Source organism: Vipera berus, assembly GCF_964194415.1.
Source record: "Vipera berus genome assembly, chromosome: 6".
Taxonomy (NCBI): Eukaryota; Metazoa; Chordata; class Lepidosauria; order Squamata; family Viperidae; genus Vipera; species Vipera berus.
Window position 1 is genome coordinate 9,901,316 of NC_138208.1, and position 17,194 is coordinate 9,918,509.

Below are 17,194 nucleotides of genomic sequence, written 5' to 3' on the forward strand. Positions count from 1 at the left end.
AACTCTTGTCAAACTGGCTTTCGAGAGCTTTGGGAAAACACAGCTGCTCCTCTCTTGCACCATCGTCCACGCTCAGAATGAGCAGCAGTTACTACGGGCTGTGCTGGGCGATGCTATTTTGGGCCATTTTCTTTGATTGAGCTGGAAGTAGTCAAAAGAGTTGTTTGATTGTGTAGAGAGGGAGGGCTCTGAACTTCGGGGGTCTTGAGCCCCTTCTAATCCCACTGTCAAAGAAACCGGGTCTCACCGCCCAAAACGCCCACTCTTGCTGAAAAGGACGGTTAAAGCGTTTGCAGATGTTGAGTGTTTTACCATTTATGATAATTTTTACAACGTAAAAAAAATGGCAGCAATAACCCTGACAATTATCCTGTCAATGTAAAATACCGAGTGGGGGGATAACTGCAGCTGAAATAAGATCACTAAAGAGGGAGCATCTTCTTGTAAGCTCAAACCAAAAAATATGAAGAAATAATGACACAGAGAGAGAGAGACAGAGAGAGAGAGAGAGAGAGAGAGAGAGAGAGATAGACAGACAGACAGACACACACACACACACACACACACACACACAGAGAGAGAGAGAGAGAGAGAGAGAGAGAGAGAGAGAGAGAGAGAGAGAGAGAGAGAGAGAATAACAGAATTGGAAGGGACCTTTGAGATTGTCTAGTCCAACCCCCTGCCCAAGCAGGAGAAATTGGTTGTCCGATCTCTTAAAAACCTCCAGTGTTGGTGCATTCAGAACTTCTGGGGGCAAGTTGTTCCACTGATTTAATTAATCTAATAGCAAGCAAGGACGCGGTGGCTCAGTGGGTTAGGACGCTGAGCTTGTCGATCAGAAGGTCGGCAGTTTGGCGGGTCGAATCCCGAGTGCCGCGTAACAGAGTGAGCGCCTGTTACTCGTCCCAGCTTCTGCCAACCTAGCAGTTCGAAAGCACGTAAAAACGCAAGTAGAAAAATTGGGACCACTACGGTGGGAAGGTAACAGCGTTCCGTGCGCCTTTGGCGTCTAGTCATGCTGGCCACATGACCACGGAGACATTCTCGGACAAGCGCTGGCTCTTCGGCTTTGAAACGGAGATGAGCACCGGCCCCTAGAGTCGGAAACGACTAGCACGCATGTGCGGGGGAACCTTTACCTTTTTAATAGCAAGCAAGATTATTTGATTTTGGCTCCCAAGCTTCATCTCTCAGAGGCTGCTTCAACTTGGACTATGGAAAAATCTCCGGCGAGATACTTTCCTTATTTCTCCACTGTCTGTTAGGTTTTCCTCCGCCCCCAATAATTTCATTTAGATTATTTCTGTGTTGAACCGACATCGTGACGTTACTGTTGGAAAGCGCTGTCTTTTAAGAAGTAGAATAGTGACTCTGACAGGGAGGAACCCTTGGCCTATGACTGAATATGCCCATGGGTTACAAGATTAGGGATCTATCCATCCCAGTAAGGTGTCTAAAGTTTCATGGGCCCCTGTAGCTAAAGTCCCTTTAAAGAAATGAAACCAATATTTTTTCTTGCAATGTTTGTGTCCAAAATCTTTGTCTTGGACTAACATCAGAATAAGCATCGTGCTGGATGGAGTCAGAAACTAGAAGAATTCAGATTAAATATATGTATAGATTGCCCTTTGCTCTTGGGCGAGACAGACCATTAGAAAAGCATCACTATAGAGATGTACCACGTGATATTCCTAGATGGTCCTTCCTCTTGGCATCTTCTCCATCTTATCATAGAGTCTAGGGAACCCCATGCCACTCGAAGCATCAGGAAGATGAGCAGATCTAGTTGACCTTAACACAGAGGACACTCTTGACACAAGTGCAGAGACACTAAGGTAGTCCTCGACTTACGACCACAATTGAGCCCAAAGTTTCTGTTGCTAAGCGAGACATTTGTTAAGTGAGTTTTGCCCCATTTTCCAACCTTTCTTGCCACAGTTGTTAAGCGAATCGCTGCAATTGTTAAATTGGTAACAGGGTTTTTAAGTGACTCTGGCTTCTCCATTGACTTTGCTTGTCAGAAGGTCACAAAAGAGGATCGCTTGACTTCGGGACACGGCAGCCATTGTAAATATGAGTCAGTTGCCAAGCCTCTGTATTTTGATCATATGACCATGGGGATGCTGCAACAGTGTGAAAGTGGTCATAAATCACTTTTTCCAGTGATGTTGTAATTTCGAACGGTCCTTAAATGAATTCCTGTAAATCCAGGACTACCTATATTGTCTGTGAATACTTACTCCATTATTATTAATACTACTACTACTACTACTACTACTAGAGTTGGAAGGGACCTTGGAGGTCATTTAGTCCAACCCCCTGCTCAGGCAGGAAACCCTATACCATTTCAGACAAATGGCTGTCCAGTCTCTTCTTAAAAACCTCCAGTGTTGGAGCCTTCACAGCTTCTGGAGGCAGGTTGTTCCACTGATTAATTGTTTTATACATGTTGCTATCTGATCCTTATGGACATCTATAATTTTTAATAGCCTGATGTAACTGTTTAAGAAAAAAAATATCTGAGATGTGTTTGCTCATTCGCAAAACCTCCATTTTTCAAAAGGCAACTCCTCCTAAGCATGCTTTCACCGAGCCATATAATCATCTAAAGCTGAGATCTTGCAGAAGATCAAGAAGATATAAATATTTATGGAGCTAAATACATGAACGTGGCAAAGGCGCGCAAGGCTGACAGAATAATTCTTGAAGAATTAACTTGATTTCTTTGGTGCTCAAATTTAGCAGGCTGGATTTAACACCACTATGTAGGTTTCTCTGCTCATCTCCCTACCAATAGCACAAAGCTCCGTGTTGTTATATGTCAAAAAGCTTTTAAAAGTGTGTGACAATTTAATTTGGGTCACTAGTCTAGACCAGAGGTCTTCAAACTTGGCAACTTTAAGACTTGTGGACTTCGACTCCCAGAATTCCTCAGCCTGGTTTGAAGACCCCTGATCTAGATGAAGGGATGGTTCTCCATTACCAAAATTAAGTCTGTTCCTATGATTTTGCTAGTCTGATCTCCTGTGCTAGGAAAGTGGATGAATGAAAATCCTTCATACAAGTCATTTTTAACTAAATTACCCTTGCAAAACTTTCCTCCTGAGCTGAAGAATCACCTTTATGTGATTTAGAATTGCAGAAAGCAGCAAGTTTTTCATTTCCTTTCAACACAGGCTAAACCAACAATTCCGATGCTGGTAGCCTCTTGATGTTGGAGAATTAATAGCCAGCTACAGGATACCAAACTAAAAAAGGCAGGTAGTCATAAATCAGGAGCACCTGTTTTGGATGAAGGCATTTTACGAAAAGGCATCCATTTTCATGACGATCTTGAGCTAGATGAAAATGGATGACTTTTCATAAAATTTGTTTGTTGGAAAGATGGACTATGAATCAAGTTGAGGAAAGTCAATTGGAACCAAATTAATAGATGTGGGTTTAGACGTTTTGAAATCAACCTTCATGTTTTAACATGGGTAAGTAAATTTAGTCTCTTTCAAGTCACAATTGACTCCTAGGGATTTCATGAATGTAGTTTCCTTGGCAACAGTACAGAAGTGGTCTCACACTGTCTTCCTTTGACTTATTTTTATGATTTTTCCAGAGTTATAAGCCCTATAATTTCTGTCCAGGTACTATCCTGGTTAGTTTCTGAGCCAAGCAAGGTCAGCCAGATGGGGTTGACTTTCTGAACCCAGAGGATTTAAGGAAACAGTATTTTTCTTGTTTTAAAAAATTCTCTGATATACCTGGAATCCACCAAGATTACTATCGCTTTTCTAATTGCTTGCACAACAGAGAGAACAGGGGTGCTTCTGCTCCTTTAATACCTTCCGTCTCTTATGCCTATTGAAAATTTTAGCAACTACAATCAGTGTAGTTCAACCTAGAGAGAAGGGCTATTCCTGCAGAAAGTTTCCCAAATGGGTACAGAATCCTGTTTATAATAGCCCTCAGTGGAAATGATCAGGACTCAAAATATTAGTGGAGATGTTTTCACATCAGGACTCAAAACAAGGACCATGTAACATCAGAGTACTTCACCCTCCCAGGATGTTCTAACACAGGGGTCTTCAAACTTGGCCCTTTTATGACTTGTGGACTTTAACTCCCAGAATTCCTCAGCCAGGCATGCTGGCTGAGGAATTCTGGGAGTTGAAGTCCATCAAGTCATAAAAGGGCCAGGTTTTGAAAACCCCTGCTCTAACAGTAAGACTGAGTCAGGAGCTGCTGAACCACCACGCAGTTTCAGAAGGTCTCAACCAACCCAGCAGGTTTTTAAGACCTCACGATGGTTAATGGATAATTAAGAAGATACAATTTGTCTTGGGTGTCTCCTGCCTCTGTCCACCCAACCTTTTCTTTCTCTCTCTCTCTCTCTCTCTCTCTCTCTCTCTCTCTCTCTCTCTCTCTCTCTCTCTCTCTCTCTCTCTCCCCCCCCTCCTTGCTGAGATGCTCCATGCAACTCAAGAACAGAGCTGCATCTCACAAAACCTGCTGCCTTTTAATAAAATGTGTGAATCAGAAAAGGTGCGGTCAGACTCTTTTGTTCATTTTTGACTACCACAGACCAGCAAAACTCACTTCTCAGAAAGCAAGTGCCGTAGCTGCTGAGGCTTAGAAGTCATTGTTTCTTGAAGATTTGGGAGAGGTTAACTGCTACTTACTGCAACGCCATGTTTTAACTTCACAAAAGCCATGACCAGCTAATCTCCAGTATTTAAGTAGAATGAATGAATAAATGAAGGAAGGAATGAGTCTGCCTGTCTGTCTCTCTATAATCCATCCATCCATCCATCCATCCATCCATCCATCCATCCATCCATCCATCCCTATCTTTACCTTATCATTCATCTAGCTGTCTGGCTATCTGGCTGTCTGTCTCTATCATCCATCCATCCTTATCTGTACCTTATCATCCATCCATTTATCTGTCTGTCTGACTGTCTGTCTGTCTATCATCTCTCTCTCTCTCTGTGTCTGTCTGTCTGTCTGTCTGTCTGTCTGTCTCTCTCTATAATTCATTTGCCCCTCACTCCACCTTCCTATCTTTACCTTATCATCTATCAATCTATCTATCTGTCTGTCTGTCTGTCTCTGTCTCTCTCTATCATCCATCCATCCTTATCTGTACTTTATCATCCATCCATCTATCTGTCTATCATCTCTCTCTCTGTGTCTCTTTCTGTCTTTCTATCATTCATTCACCCCTCCCTTCACCTTCCCATCTTTTACTCTATCTATCTATCTATCTATCTATCTATCTATCTATCTATCTATCTATCTATCTATCTATCTATCTATCTATCTATCATCTATCTATCTATCTATCTATCTATCTATCTATCTATCTATCTATCTATCTATCTATCCATCTCTCCCTCAATCTCTCATCTCTCTCTCTCTCCCAATCCATCTGCATGTCTTTCTGCTTCCCAGCCCAAAGACATTGCTAAAGCTTCCCCAGGCAGACTGTTTCTGCAAAAGAAATTAAAACATTCCAAATAATCCATCTATAGACTTTTTTTTAAAAAAGCATAATAAACAAACAAGATCAACTGCCCTTGAAAGTAGATCAGATTTGCAGTCTTCTCTAAGCGCAAAGACTATTTTTCTAGCTTTCTAAAGCAGCATTTTAATGCTGTGTATCAAGTTTATCGATCAGCAATAAACCAGCTTATGGAAGTTATGGATGTTGCTGCTAAATAATCCTCTAATATATTTAGGAATGTGTTCTCTGTCAAGGAACAATAAGATTCCATCAGCCTGGTTGCATCCCCTGCAGAGGATATAAATCTTCTTTTAATTGGCCTGGCTGCTCTCTCCTTGAAGAACAAGTTCTTCAAATCTGCTACAGGTCACTGGATCTCTCTCAAGACAGCTGAATGCAAAAATGGCCCCCAAGAAAATCTCTGATCATTGTCCTAAGTGACAGGGGAGACCTAATTGATGAATGGACTCCACAGCTTAATAGATTATTCCCAGGAATCCCAATTTTTCGCTAGCAGGTGTGCATGGATGCAAGCAAACATGTGCCCACATGCACACAAATATTCAGTGGAGGGAGTCCCGGATGCTTTATGAGCGTGGTGGCTTTCTTGCAGATGTTTCATTACCCAACTGATGATGTTACCCAGTTTGGGTAATGAAACGTCTGCAAGAAAAGCACCAAGCTCAGAGAGCAACAAGGACCCCTTCATGTCAATCCTGAACTACAAATATTATCTAATTATTCTATTGTTTTCTATCAGGCCAGTTATTTCTGAATGCCAAGGCCTCCGGTTTTATCCTTGAGCGTCAACATCTGCTGCATAAGACTTGGACCTTGGGAATCAGCAAGATTTTGCCACGGACAAAACCAGTTAAGGGTTTTGAGGATGCTAAATACATATTGATTATTTTCTAGCATCTGTCGGCTGTTTTTGTTCTATTTGCTGCCTGATAAATGAGAGAGAGAGAAAGAGAGAGAGAGAGAGAGAGACAGACAGAGAGAGAGAAAGAAAGAAAGAGAAAGGAGAGAGAGAGAGAGACAATTATCTTTAAAAATGGTGGAGCCATTTAATGTAATTTTTCATATTCCCCATTTAGCTATAGGCTGCGGTGAAGTACATACACATCTGGGAGTTCAATACATTTAGTCAAGCTACGGTCTTTGTGGTTACAAGAATAATTTAAAATGGAGAAGATCCCACCTCCACCCGCGTACCATGTTGGTTTTTAAGTTAGTTAATTTTGGTTTATTTAATATAATTTATTTATTCCGCTTCAGTAGTGTTTTAATGTTTGTACCTCTCTTTCTATGATATTTCTAAGCCACCCAGAATTTCTTGTTAGTGAGACGCTGGCATATAAATCTAATAAGTAACAAATGAAATAAAATAAAATATAGATTTGTTTAAAGATGGACATGATTTTGCTCCACAGGGCACCCAAAGACGTTTTTTCAAAAAGCAACTGGACTTCCTTGGTTGTTGTTTTTTTCCTTTGAAAACGTTTCGCTTCTCACCCAAGGAGCTTCTTCAGTTCTGGCTGAAGAAGGAAAGGAAGGATTTATACTCCTTGCAGACAGCTGATCGTTAACACTCTGAAGATCAATGACTGCAAAGAACAGGGGTCTTCAAACTTGGCCCTTTTATGACTGGTGGACTTCAACTCCCAGAATTCCTCAGCCAGCGTGGCTGGCTCAGGAATTCTGGGAGTTGAAGTCCACAAATCATAAAAGGGCCAAGTTTGAAGACCCCTGGCAAAGAATATAAACCCTTCTATTCCCCACCATGCAGCCAGAACTGAAGAAGCTTCTTGGATTAGAACTGAAACGTTTTCCAAGAAAAAAACAAGTCAGTCCAGTTGCCTTTTGGAAAAGCATCTTTGGGGTTAGAATTATTGTTAGTCTTGGTCACCTAGACCAGGGGTAGGCAACCTTGGCTCTTTTATGGTGGTGCATGGCTGGCTCAGGAATTCTGGGAGCTGAAGTCCACGAGTCATAAAAGAGCCAAGGTTGCCTACCCCTGACCTAGACAGATTGAAATAAATCAGTAGAGTTGCAGGTATCAGCAATAGTAAATCTCCTTTGAATCAAAGTTGATTTCCTGATGGTTGAAGAATGCAATCCTACGGCACTGCAATTGCCTTCTGGGGGCTCTCTAGTCTAACTATAGTCCTGGTATTCCTTTTTGTTTCGATTCTAGATCCTAATCGTGACCTTGCTTAGTTTCAAAACTTGGAGAAGTCAACTTGATGTTATCACTCCAATCAACATTAATATATTGGTGAAGCCAGCTCATCTTCTCCAAACAGGCCATTCTGATCTTGATGTGGACAGTTCGGATGACCCAAAGGTGCTTTTCCAAAAGGCAACTGGAATTTCTTGGAATTGAAGAAGGTTCTTGGATGAGAAGTGAAACATTTTCCAAGGGGAAAAAAAACCCAAACAAACAAGAAAGTCCAGTTGTCTTTTGGAAAAAGCATCTTTGGGACAACCATGACCTGGATGGCTGAGAATCTCCACAGATGTTCCTCCATGGGGCAACGGTTGGCTCTTGATCCTTGGACACTTACGTCTCATCTGTGAAGGCAATTCCGAAGTATTCCTTTTCTTTCAGGTTGAAATGGGATGCTACCAGATCTAGCAGCTCCTTGGATAAAAGCTTGGGCTGAAAGAGAGAAACAACAAAGAACACGCTCAGACAGATAGCGGCATGGTGGGGAAGGGCGAGGAGGAGGAGGTTCAAACAAGGGATGGGCGACTGGTATCCTCAACAGGACATGCGCACAGTGATAGTGACATTAGCCGGACCTGATGAGACAAGACTGGTTGAGCCAGGCCCCCCAGGTACATTCAGTACACAGTGCTGAGCCATGCACCACCTCACAATGCCTGGTGGTTTCCAAGTCCTTCAAGAAGCCATCAAGAATGACACTTGCTTTCTAAGCCTGTGCACGTGCACAAACATGCACATGTGATATGGAGTGTAAAGGCACAACTGAGAGCCAGCTGATCTTCTCCCGCAGAAATTAGTAACCTTCTCCAGGAACAAACATCCACCGATATTAGTAAGTGGAGAACCTGTAGGCCAGGGGTAGGCAACCTTGGCTCTTTTATGACTCGTGGACTTCAACTCCCAGAATTCCTGAGCCAGCATGTCTCAGCTTGGAAACCTCTCCCTTTCCCCTCAGCATGGCTGGCTCAGGAATTCTGGGAGTTGAAGTCCAGGAGTCATAAAAGAGCCAAGATTGCCTACCCCTGGCCTAGGCCTAGGCTGCTTTATGACTTGTGGACTTCAACTCCCAAAATTCCTGAGCCAGCCACGCTGAGGGAGAGGTTTCCAAGTTGAGACATGCTGGCTCAGGAATTCTGGGAGTTGAAGTCCACGAGTCATAAAAGAGCCAAGATTGCCTACCCCTGCCTTAGGTTAAGTAGGGCATTACCAAACCATGCCACCTGTCCAAAGTTGTAATCTTTCCTCCCCTCCCCCCTGAATAGCTTTTACTCTGTCTGCGTAGTCATTTATATCAGATTGGATTGATTGAGTCAGGGGGTCTTCAAACTTGGCAACTTTAAGACTTGAGGAATTCTGGGAGTTGAAGTCCACAAGTCTTAAAGTTGCCAAGTTGGAAGACACCCCTGGACTAAGTAGAAGTCAACAACATGTATTGGGATGCCAAATGATCCTGGGAAAATACAGTTAGTCCTCGACTTACAGTGACCGTTCAAAGTTACAACAGCCCCGAAAAAGGGACTTACGGCTCTTTTTCACACTTACAATCGTTACAGCCTCCCCAGGGTCATGTGATCAAAATTGAGATGCTTGGCCACTGATTCATATTTATGATGGTTGCAATGTCCTGGGGGGGGCATGCGATCCCCTTCTGTGACCTTCTAACAAGCAAAATCAATGGGGAAGCCAGATTCACTTAACAAGCGTGTTACTGATTTAAGAACGGCAGAGATTCACTTAGCTGCTGTGGCAGGAATGGTGGCAAAATGGGGCAAAACTCACTTAACAAGGGTCTCATCTAGCAACAGAAATGTTGGGCTCAACTGTGGTCGTAAGTCGAGGACTACCTGTATGCGGCGTAACACTAGTTTAGGGACTAACTCAGTTTTTGGACTAGGAGTTTAAGAGGTGGATCAAACACCTCTGGAAGACATTATCTCAATTCAGACCATCTTCCTTGCCATCATTTCACCTTGGTTCCTCAAAGTGAAGTCTGAAGTGGGTTGGCTTGAGTTGGTTGGCCTCTAAAATTAGGAGGAGAGACAGTTTTAAATCAGGGCTTTGCTTCAGAGAGGGTCTGCGATGGAAGCTTTGTCCAACTAGGAGTTTCTTTGAAGCCTCACGTGGCCTCCACGAGTAGGCAGCAAACAATCCGTTTGGGTTGTTTGCTGTTCCCTTGGAGAAACCGAACTATTCCAGGGAACGCAGACAAACCAAGCATTCCAGGGAAAGTTGCTGGAGAGAAAAAGGACTACTGAGGCAAAATATTTGGAAAACAGCCTTCACTTGCTAGGGTGATTTTCTTGAATACTTGAACAAGTTCGTGTCAACGGGTTTGTAATAGACGGAGGCACTGAATAGATAAATAAATAATGCATTCGCCCGAATGCATCCCTCAACAGATCTGTTGAGCTACAATTCCCACACAAGGTGGGAAGTTAGAGAAACTAGAGATACAAAAGTCCACTTTGTAGATTGTCTTCACTGACATTTTACTTACAAGAAGTGGAATGGGTCCTTGAAATACAACAGTCTGGTTTTCTTAGAGATAGAGAACCCACCACTGTCATCGCCATGACCTTGACTAGTCTAGCTTACCACAGGAATACACAACTGATCTTCTCTAGCTAAGACAGCTTCCATGAGCTAGTACACCTAGATGACAATGGCAAGGGATTGTGGGAATTGCAGTCCAAAACTACTCAGCTTGCTTACCGTAGCTCCCCAATGCATAAGTAAACTGCAATACAAAAATGTGTATAGTTACTAAGAGCAGATCTGCAACCAGCCATGCCCTAGAACATCTCCAATGAGTCAGACGGTTCTTGTTGAACCAAGCAGGACAAATTTCAAAAACATCTTGAGCATCCTCCCCATTTCTAAAGGAAATTATCTTTCAACAGTTACTGCGTGGCATTAGTTAGGAAGAAGAAAAATGGGGTTAGCCCAAGGGGTAAGTTATTTGAAGGACTTCCTGATTTGTAACTCAACGTCCTCCGTTGCAGTCTCGTATGTACTTACCACGGATCAGTCTCATTCAACTAGAGGGACAAACTTTTAACTAAACACACCAAGGAATCTGGGTTAGTTTCAAGCCACCAGATGTAATCATTGTGCAAAAATAAAGTCTCTCATGGCTGGCTCAGGAATTCTGGGAGTTGAAGTCCAGGAGTCATAAAAGAGCCAAGGTTGCCTACCCCTGCCCCATATCATTGTTTTCCTGTGATTTTTCTTTTTTTACCAGTTTTATAAGCATCACCACACTGTTTCCTTCCCGGCTCACAGTCCAGCCGAACCCAGTGGTACAAATGTAGAGTCAGATAAGAGAACAATAAGACGGGAGGGAACTAGCCCTGGCTTCCAAGCCAAGTTAATAAGAGTCTGGAGAGGATTTAAGATCTTAAAGTTAAATCCTGCCGGTCTGACGTGCCAGGCTTTGCAGTCTGAGCTTTCTTTGCAAGTGTTTAAAGTTATTGGGCTCCTGCTTTAAGAACTTCTAGTAGTTGGACTGACTTGTGTTTTTTAGATAATTAATTTGCTGGAGCAACAAGCACTGTTCCTCTTCTAGAAGCAGGGGCTTTACACCCACGCCGTTCTAAGGGTGATTGGAGCCCTTTTGCAAAACAAAATGTTTACTGGGGATAATTCGCCTGCTTTTTTAAGGGGCATCCACCAAATACCTCTCAGCCCATAGACTTGAACGACCTGAACAACAGACAATTTTCAGCTGTTAATCAGCTCTACTTCAATGCATGCTTGGAACAGCTTTGTGAGCAGCCTACACAAAGGGGTAGGCCAGGGGTAGGCAACCATGGCTCTTTCATGACTCATGGACTTCCAATGCCCAGAATTCCTGAGCCAGCATAGCATAGCTGGCTCATGAATTCTGGGAGTTGAAGTCCATGAGTCATAAAAGAGCCAAGGTTGCTTACCCCTGGCCTACACCTTTGTTTGCAAGACAAGAATTGTGAACAAAGTAATAAGATGACTATAAGAGTTTACAAGTAAGTATACCCAGTCCAAGCCATCTTTCTCCTTCCTTCCCTTCCCCTTCCTTTTCTTCCTTCTCCCTTCCCTTCCTTTTCTCCCTTTTCCTCCTTCCTTCCTTCCTTCCTTCCTTCCTTCCTTCCCTTCCTTTTCTCCCTCCCTCCCTCCCTCCCTCCCTCCCTCCCTCCCTCCCTTCCTTCCTTCCTTCCTTCCTTCCTTCCTTCCCCTCACTCTCCTTTCCTTCTTTCCTCCCTCTCTCCCTCCCTCCCTCTAAATTTGTATAATGACTATGATCAGAAACTGAATGAGACTTCAGGGGACAACATTCTTGGCCTTAGAGTAGTATGATGCCCACTCTCCAGCTGAAAACTCCAGTGAAGGTGGCCTATTCAGAAGTGACCCAGAACTGAAGCACTGGTGAGCTCATTTCTCATTACAGACAGACCACCACAATCACTTCTAGATGCTTAGGACAAAGATTGCAGAAGACACAAAATTTCAGCATTCCTCTGTCCCCCCCCATGAGATAGCCATGGTTTTTCCCTCACAAGGAAGGAACATCATCTGGACCAGAGTTCCTCAGAACAATCAGGAAAAAAGCTAGTCATCCTCTTGATATTAACATCGTTCCCTCTGTAACTTTCCTAAATTTCTTCCTCTTGACAAATAGGATTCCTTTTAGTAAGGGAGAATGTGATATACATAGTTGGGCTTGGGCAGGTAGAAGATAGGATAACAATGTCCCCACACCACTTCCAGCTGAACCACAACACAACACAACACTTGGCTTTTGCCTGCTTCTTTTTTTAGAGACCTGTTGCTGATTTCTGTATGGAAGCTTTCCTTTCATCACCAATCTTCCAGATGTGTGGACAGCATTTTCATTTTCACACACTATTAGCTAGTAAATAGGGCAAACTAATCGGGAATACAAATAAGGTTGTTAGATGTTCGAAAGATCACTGAATGCTGTTACGTTTTGCCCCGATTCCTTCCCACAAAGCTGATATATTTCAAAATTGCTTACTTGATCACAAATATATGACATCAGTGGTCTAAAAGAAAAATAAGAGTTGTCTAATCTAATCTAATCTAATCTAATCTAATCTAATCTAATCTAATCTAATCTGATATTTAACAATCCATCAGGCAATTATACAAAATGAAATTAGTTAGCCAGGGTAGCACCACATAATTTAGTCGTGTACTTTAATTTTGGTAATTCAGATAATCTGTTACTGACTCAAATAATCTGTTACGATGGCAGAATCTGTTATTGACTTGATTGTATTTCTTCTGCCGTTTATTTGTCAAGAATTTTAAATGTTAGCCAACACGTTTATTGCCAATCTTGTTTGCCGTACAATCAACCCAGCAGGTTGCTGTTTCACAGTCTGTTCTGAAGCCTTGTAAGTTCTAATGTGTGGAAAGAAAGATTGCCAATCTTGTTTGCCGTACAATCAACCCAGCAGGTTGCTGTTTCACAGTCTGTTCTGAAGCCTTGTAAGTTCTAATGTGTGGAAAGAAAGAACATTTTAAAAAAAAATAGAAAGAAAAAGAAAACAAGTTCCCAATAATATGCTGTCATCTAACAGGCAAAACGTAAAAGGCATAATGGATATTTGAAATAAATTTTTTTACAAATGCTAATTGTGAATGGAAAGATTTCCACACAACAATCCCACCTTCTACAACAATGCTTTGGCAGGGGCATTTTTTGACCTACAAGAGTTTGCTTAGTGACCGTCCAAAGTTACAATGGCCCTGGAAAATGTGGCTTATGAGGGTCTTTCAAAGTTAAGACCTTTGCAAAGTCCCCCATGGTCACATGATCAAAATTCGGACGCTTGGCAGCTGACTCATATTTATGACGGTTGCAGTGTCCCATTTTTTGACCTTCTGACCAGCCAAGTCAATGGGGAAGCCAGATTCACTTAACAACTGGATTACTGACTTAACAGCTGCAGTGATTTACTTAACAACGGTGGCAAGAAAGGTGGTAAAATAGGGCACATTTTGGGCTCAATTGTGGTCATAAATCAAGGACTGCCTGCATACTGTATACTTAAGGAGGTCTTGATTCAATAAACATCCCACTCCATTAGTTGCATTGACCGGAGTCCTGTGAAACCCCACACATTGCGACACGACATCACTTAACGTCTATCTCTTTCTGCTGTGAGAACTTAAAGAAAGGTGGACGGCTCCGTGACTCGAAGAGCAGGGCTTGTGGAGATGGAAGAAAGTTTGTCTTCTGTCTTTTTAAAGAGGAGAACAGTGGATTCCTCCGCCCTGGAGTGGGACAGTTGGAAAAGTGCACATTCGCTACCCATGTACATCAACTACTAGTGTGAAAAGAAGCCCAGATGTGGGAAACAGGAGACTGCTGGATGACTCATTTCCTTCAATGGAATCAGGTGACACAGTGCATACCTCTGCCCTCCAGGAGAGGCCTTTCCTGCTAAGAAGAAGCCTTGATTCCTGTATATATAAGCCTTCCTGTTTTATGAGACACACAATCCAGATTGCTTCCCCTGGCAGTCTCTTTTTCTTTCTTTCTTTCTTTCTTTCTTTCTTTCTTTCTTTCTTTCTTTCTTTCTTTTTCCTTCCTTCCTTCCTTCCTTCCTTCCTTCCTTCCTTCCTTCCTTCCTTCCTTCCTTCCTTCCTTCCTTCCTTCCTTCCTCTATCCCTTTATCTCTCTATCATCTATCATCTTCTTAACTATACAGTCTTTCTTTCTCTCTTTCTTTTCCTTCCTTCCTTCCTCCTTTCATCTATCCCTTTATCTCTCTATCATCTATCATCTTCTTAACCACACCAAGCAGTTTTTCTTTTTCTCTCTTTTCTTTCTTTTCCTTCCTTACTTCCTTCATCTATCCCTTTATCTCTCTATCATCTTCCTTAACTACACCAAGCAGTCTTTCTTTCTCTCTTTCTTTTCTTTCTTTTCCTTCCTTCCTTCCTTCCTTCCTTCCCTCCTTCATCTATCCCTTTATCTCTCTATCATCTATCATCTTCCTTAACTACACCAATCTTTCTTTCTTTCTTTCTTTCTTTCTTTCTTTCTTTCTTTCTTTCTTTCTTTCTTTCTTTTCTTTCTTTCTTTCTTTCTTTCTTTCTTTCTTTCTTTCTTTCTTTCTTTCTTTCTTTCTTTCTTTCTTTCTTTCTCTCTCTCTTTCTTTCTTTCCTTTCCTTCTTTCTTTCCTCTTTTCTTTCCATTTTCTCTTTCTTTTTCTTTTTTATCTAACCCTTTATCTGTATCATCTATCATTTCTACCTCTCTCTCCTGCCCTCCCTATCTCTATCATTCTCTATCTCAGCTATTATCTCCCTTCCCCCCCTTCCCCCTCCATCTCCATCCATCCATCCATCCATCCATCCATCATCTATCTATCTATCTATCTATCTATCTATCTATCTATCTATCTATCTATCTATCTATCTACCTACCTACCTACCTACCTACCTATCTATTCTACCTACCTACCTACATATCACCAGGACTGATTTTCCTTTTGGAAGGTAAGGAAACAAGTGAAGATGGCATTACAGCACCACCTTCCTTTTGTCTGAAAAATTTCCTGAGATTGCTGTTGGCTCATCTCCATGACTGTGATTATTTTTTGCCCAAATGCAGCCTACCTCTCCCATATTTGCTCACACGTGACACGCGCGAGTGTTTCCCAAGGTAGGAAGAGACACCAACCTTGTTTGTGAAAGTTCATCTCCAGAGCTCAAAGACTTTGAGAGTGTGGAGCTGAGTCTTGTTGGGTCCTGGAACCCTTTGTCATGACCGAAAAGGTTGGCCTTGAGATTTATTTCCATAGAGGCATATAAATCTGTCCAGCCTGTGCCAAATTTCTAGGTTACAAGAGGAAAAGGGAACAGCAACAGCTCCCATAAATCATGAAGACGAAAGGTATTAACATATGGCATACATTAACAAAATAGCTATTGAAAGGAAGTAAAATAAATTAGCTCCCGGGACAGTTAAATGGCTTCTCCAAACAGAGGGGAACATTCCTCTGAGTTTCCATGAAAATCCTTTTCTCTTTCCTCCTTCCCATCTTCAGCTGCCCTCACTAAAGCTTGCCATAGATATAGAACTTAAAATCGATTCCCAGGCACAGGTTTGGCCTTTCTAAAAGGTAAAGGTAAAGGTTCCCCCGCACAGGCGTGCTAATCGTTTCCAACTCTAGGGGCCGGTGCTCATCTCCGTTTCAAAGCCGAAGAGCCAGCGCTTGTCCGAGGACGTCTCCGTGGTCATGTGGCCGGCATGACTAGACGCCAAAGGCACACGGAACGCTGTTACCTTCCCACCGTAGAGGTCCCTATTTTTCTACTTGCATTTTTACGTGCTTTCGAACTGCTAGGTTGGCAGAAGCTGGGACGAGTAACAGGCGCTCACTCTGTTACGCGGCACTCGGGATTCGACCTGCCAAACTGCCGACCTTCTGATGGACAAGCTCAGCGTCCTAACCTTTCTAAGATGACTCAAAATGAACTGATACAAGGCAACACCATTCCTCAACAGAATAACAGAGTTGAAAGGGACCTTGGAGGTCATCTAGTCCAATCCCCTGCTCAGGCAGGAAACCCTGGACCATTCCAGACAAACGGCTGTCTGGTCTCTTCTTCAAAGCCTCCTTCTTAGTGCCAATTCAACGAGCATCTGTAACAAGCCACGGGCCGTGTTGTAACCAAAATGAGAATGCTTCAAATACTTCTAAGTTAATAGTGGAACTAAAGGATTGATGGTTGGATTGGGAGAATCTAATTTTTAAAGGAAAAAAGAATCCTTCTGTCTCTTCGTCATTTCTCAAATAAAACCAACAGCTCAACAAATTAACCAACCAAGATTTAAAAGGATGCAATAACTGGCATCCTAATTAGAGCTAGATAGATCAGATAGTTCATTAGTAATTAATCTAGGCTATCAAAGATAAGCATCCAAGCATCTTCTTTTCTTTTGACTAGCCAAACCCAAGTCCCGCAGCCATTCTTCGTACGTTTTGGCCTCCAGGCCTTTGATCATCTTAGTTGCTCTTCTCTGATTTTTTTCTAAACTCTCAACATTTGTTTTGTGATATGGTGACCAAAATTGGCTGCAGTATTCCAGGTGTGACCTTACTAGGGCTTTGTAAAGCGGTACTAGTACTTCATGTGATCTTTGGCTGCCCAGTCTCTTGTTGAAATCTTCCGGTGATGAAGCACCCACAACATCTGAAGGCAAACTGTTCCATTGGTTGATTGTTCTCACTGTCAGAAGATTTCTCCTTATTTCTAGGTTGAGTCTCTCCTTGATCAGTTTCCATCCACTGTTCCTTGTCTGGCCTTCAGGTGCTTTGGAAAATAGGTTGACCCCCTCCTCTCTGTGACAGCCCCTCAAATATTGGAACGCTGCTATCATGTCACCCCTGGTCCTTCTCTTCACTAGACTAGCCAGGCCTAGTTCCTGCAACCGTTCTTCATATGTGTTAGGCTAC

At 42.5% G+C, this 17,194-nt stretch overlaps 1 protein-coding gene across 1 annotated transcript in view; it reads right to left on the bottom strand.

The window, feature by feature from the left end:
• Positions 1-17,194, bottom strand: part of FRMD4A (FERM domain containing 4A) — a gene marked incomplete at its 5' end in the record, with an annotated part of 236,139 nt that overhangs the window by 124,700 nt on the left and 94,245 nt on the right. The window contains one exon of the mRNA XM_081331240.1: positions 8,062-8,156. Within this exon, the coding sequence (XP_081187366.1) occupies positions 8,062-8,156 (95 nt within the window). The remainder of the gene's footprint in view (positions 1-8,061; positions 8,157-17,194) is intronic.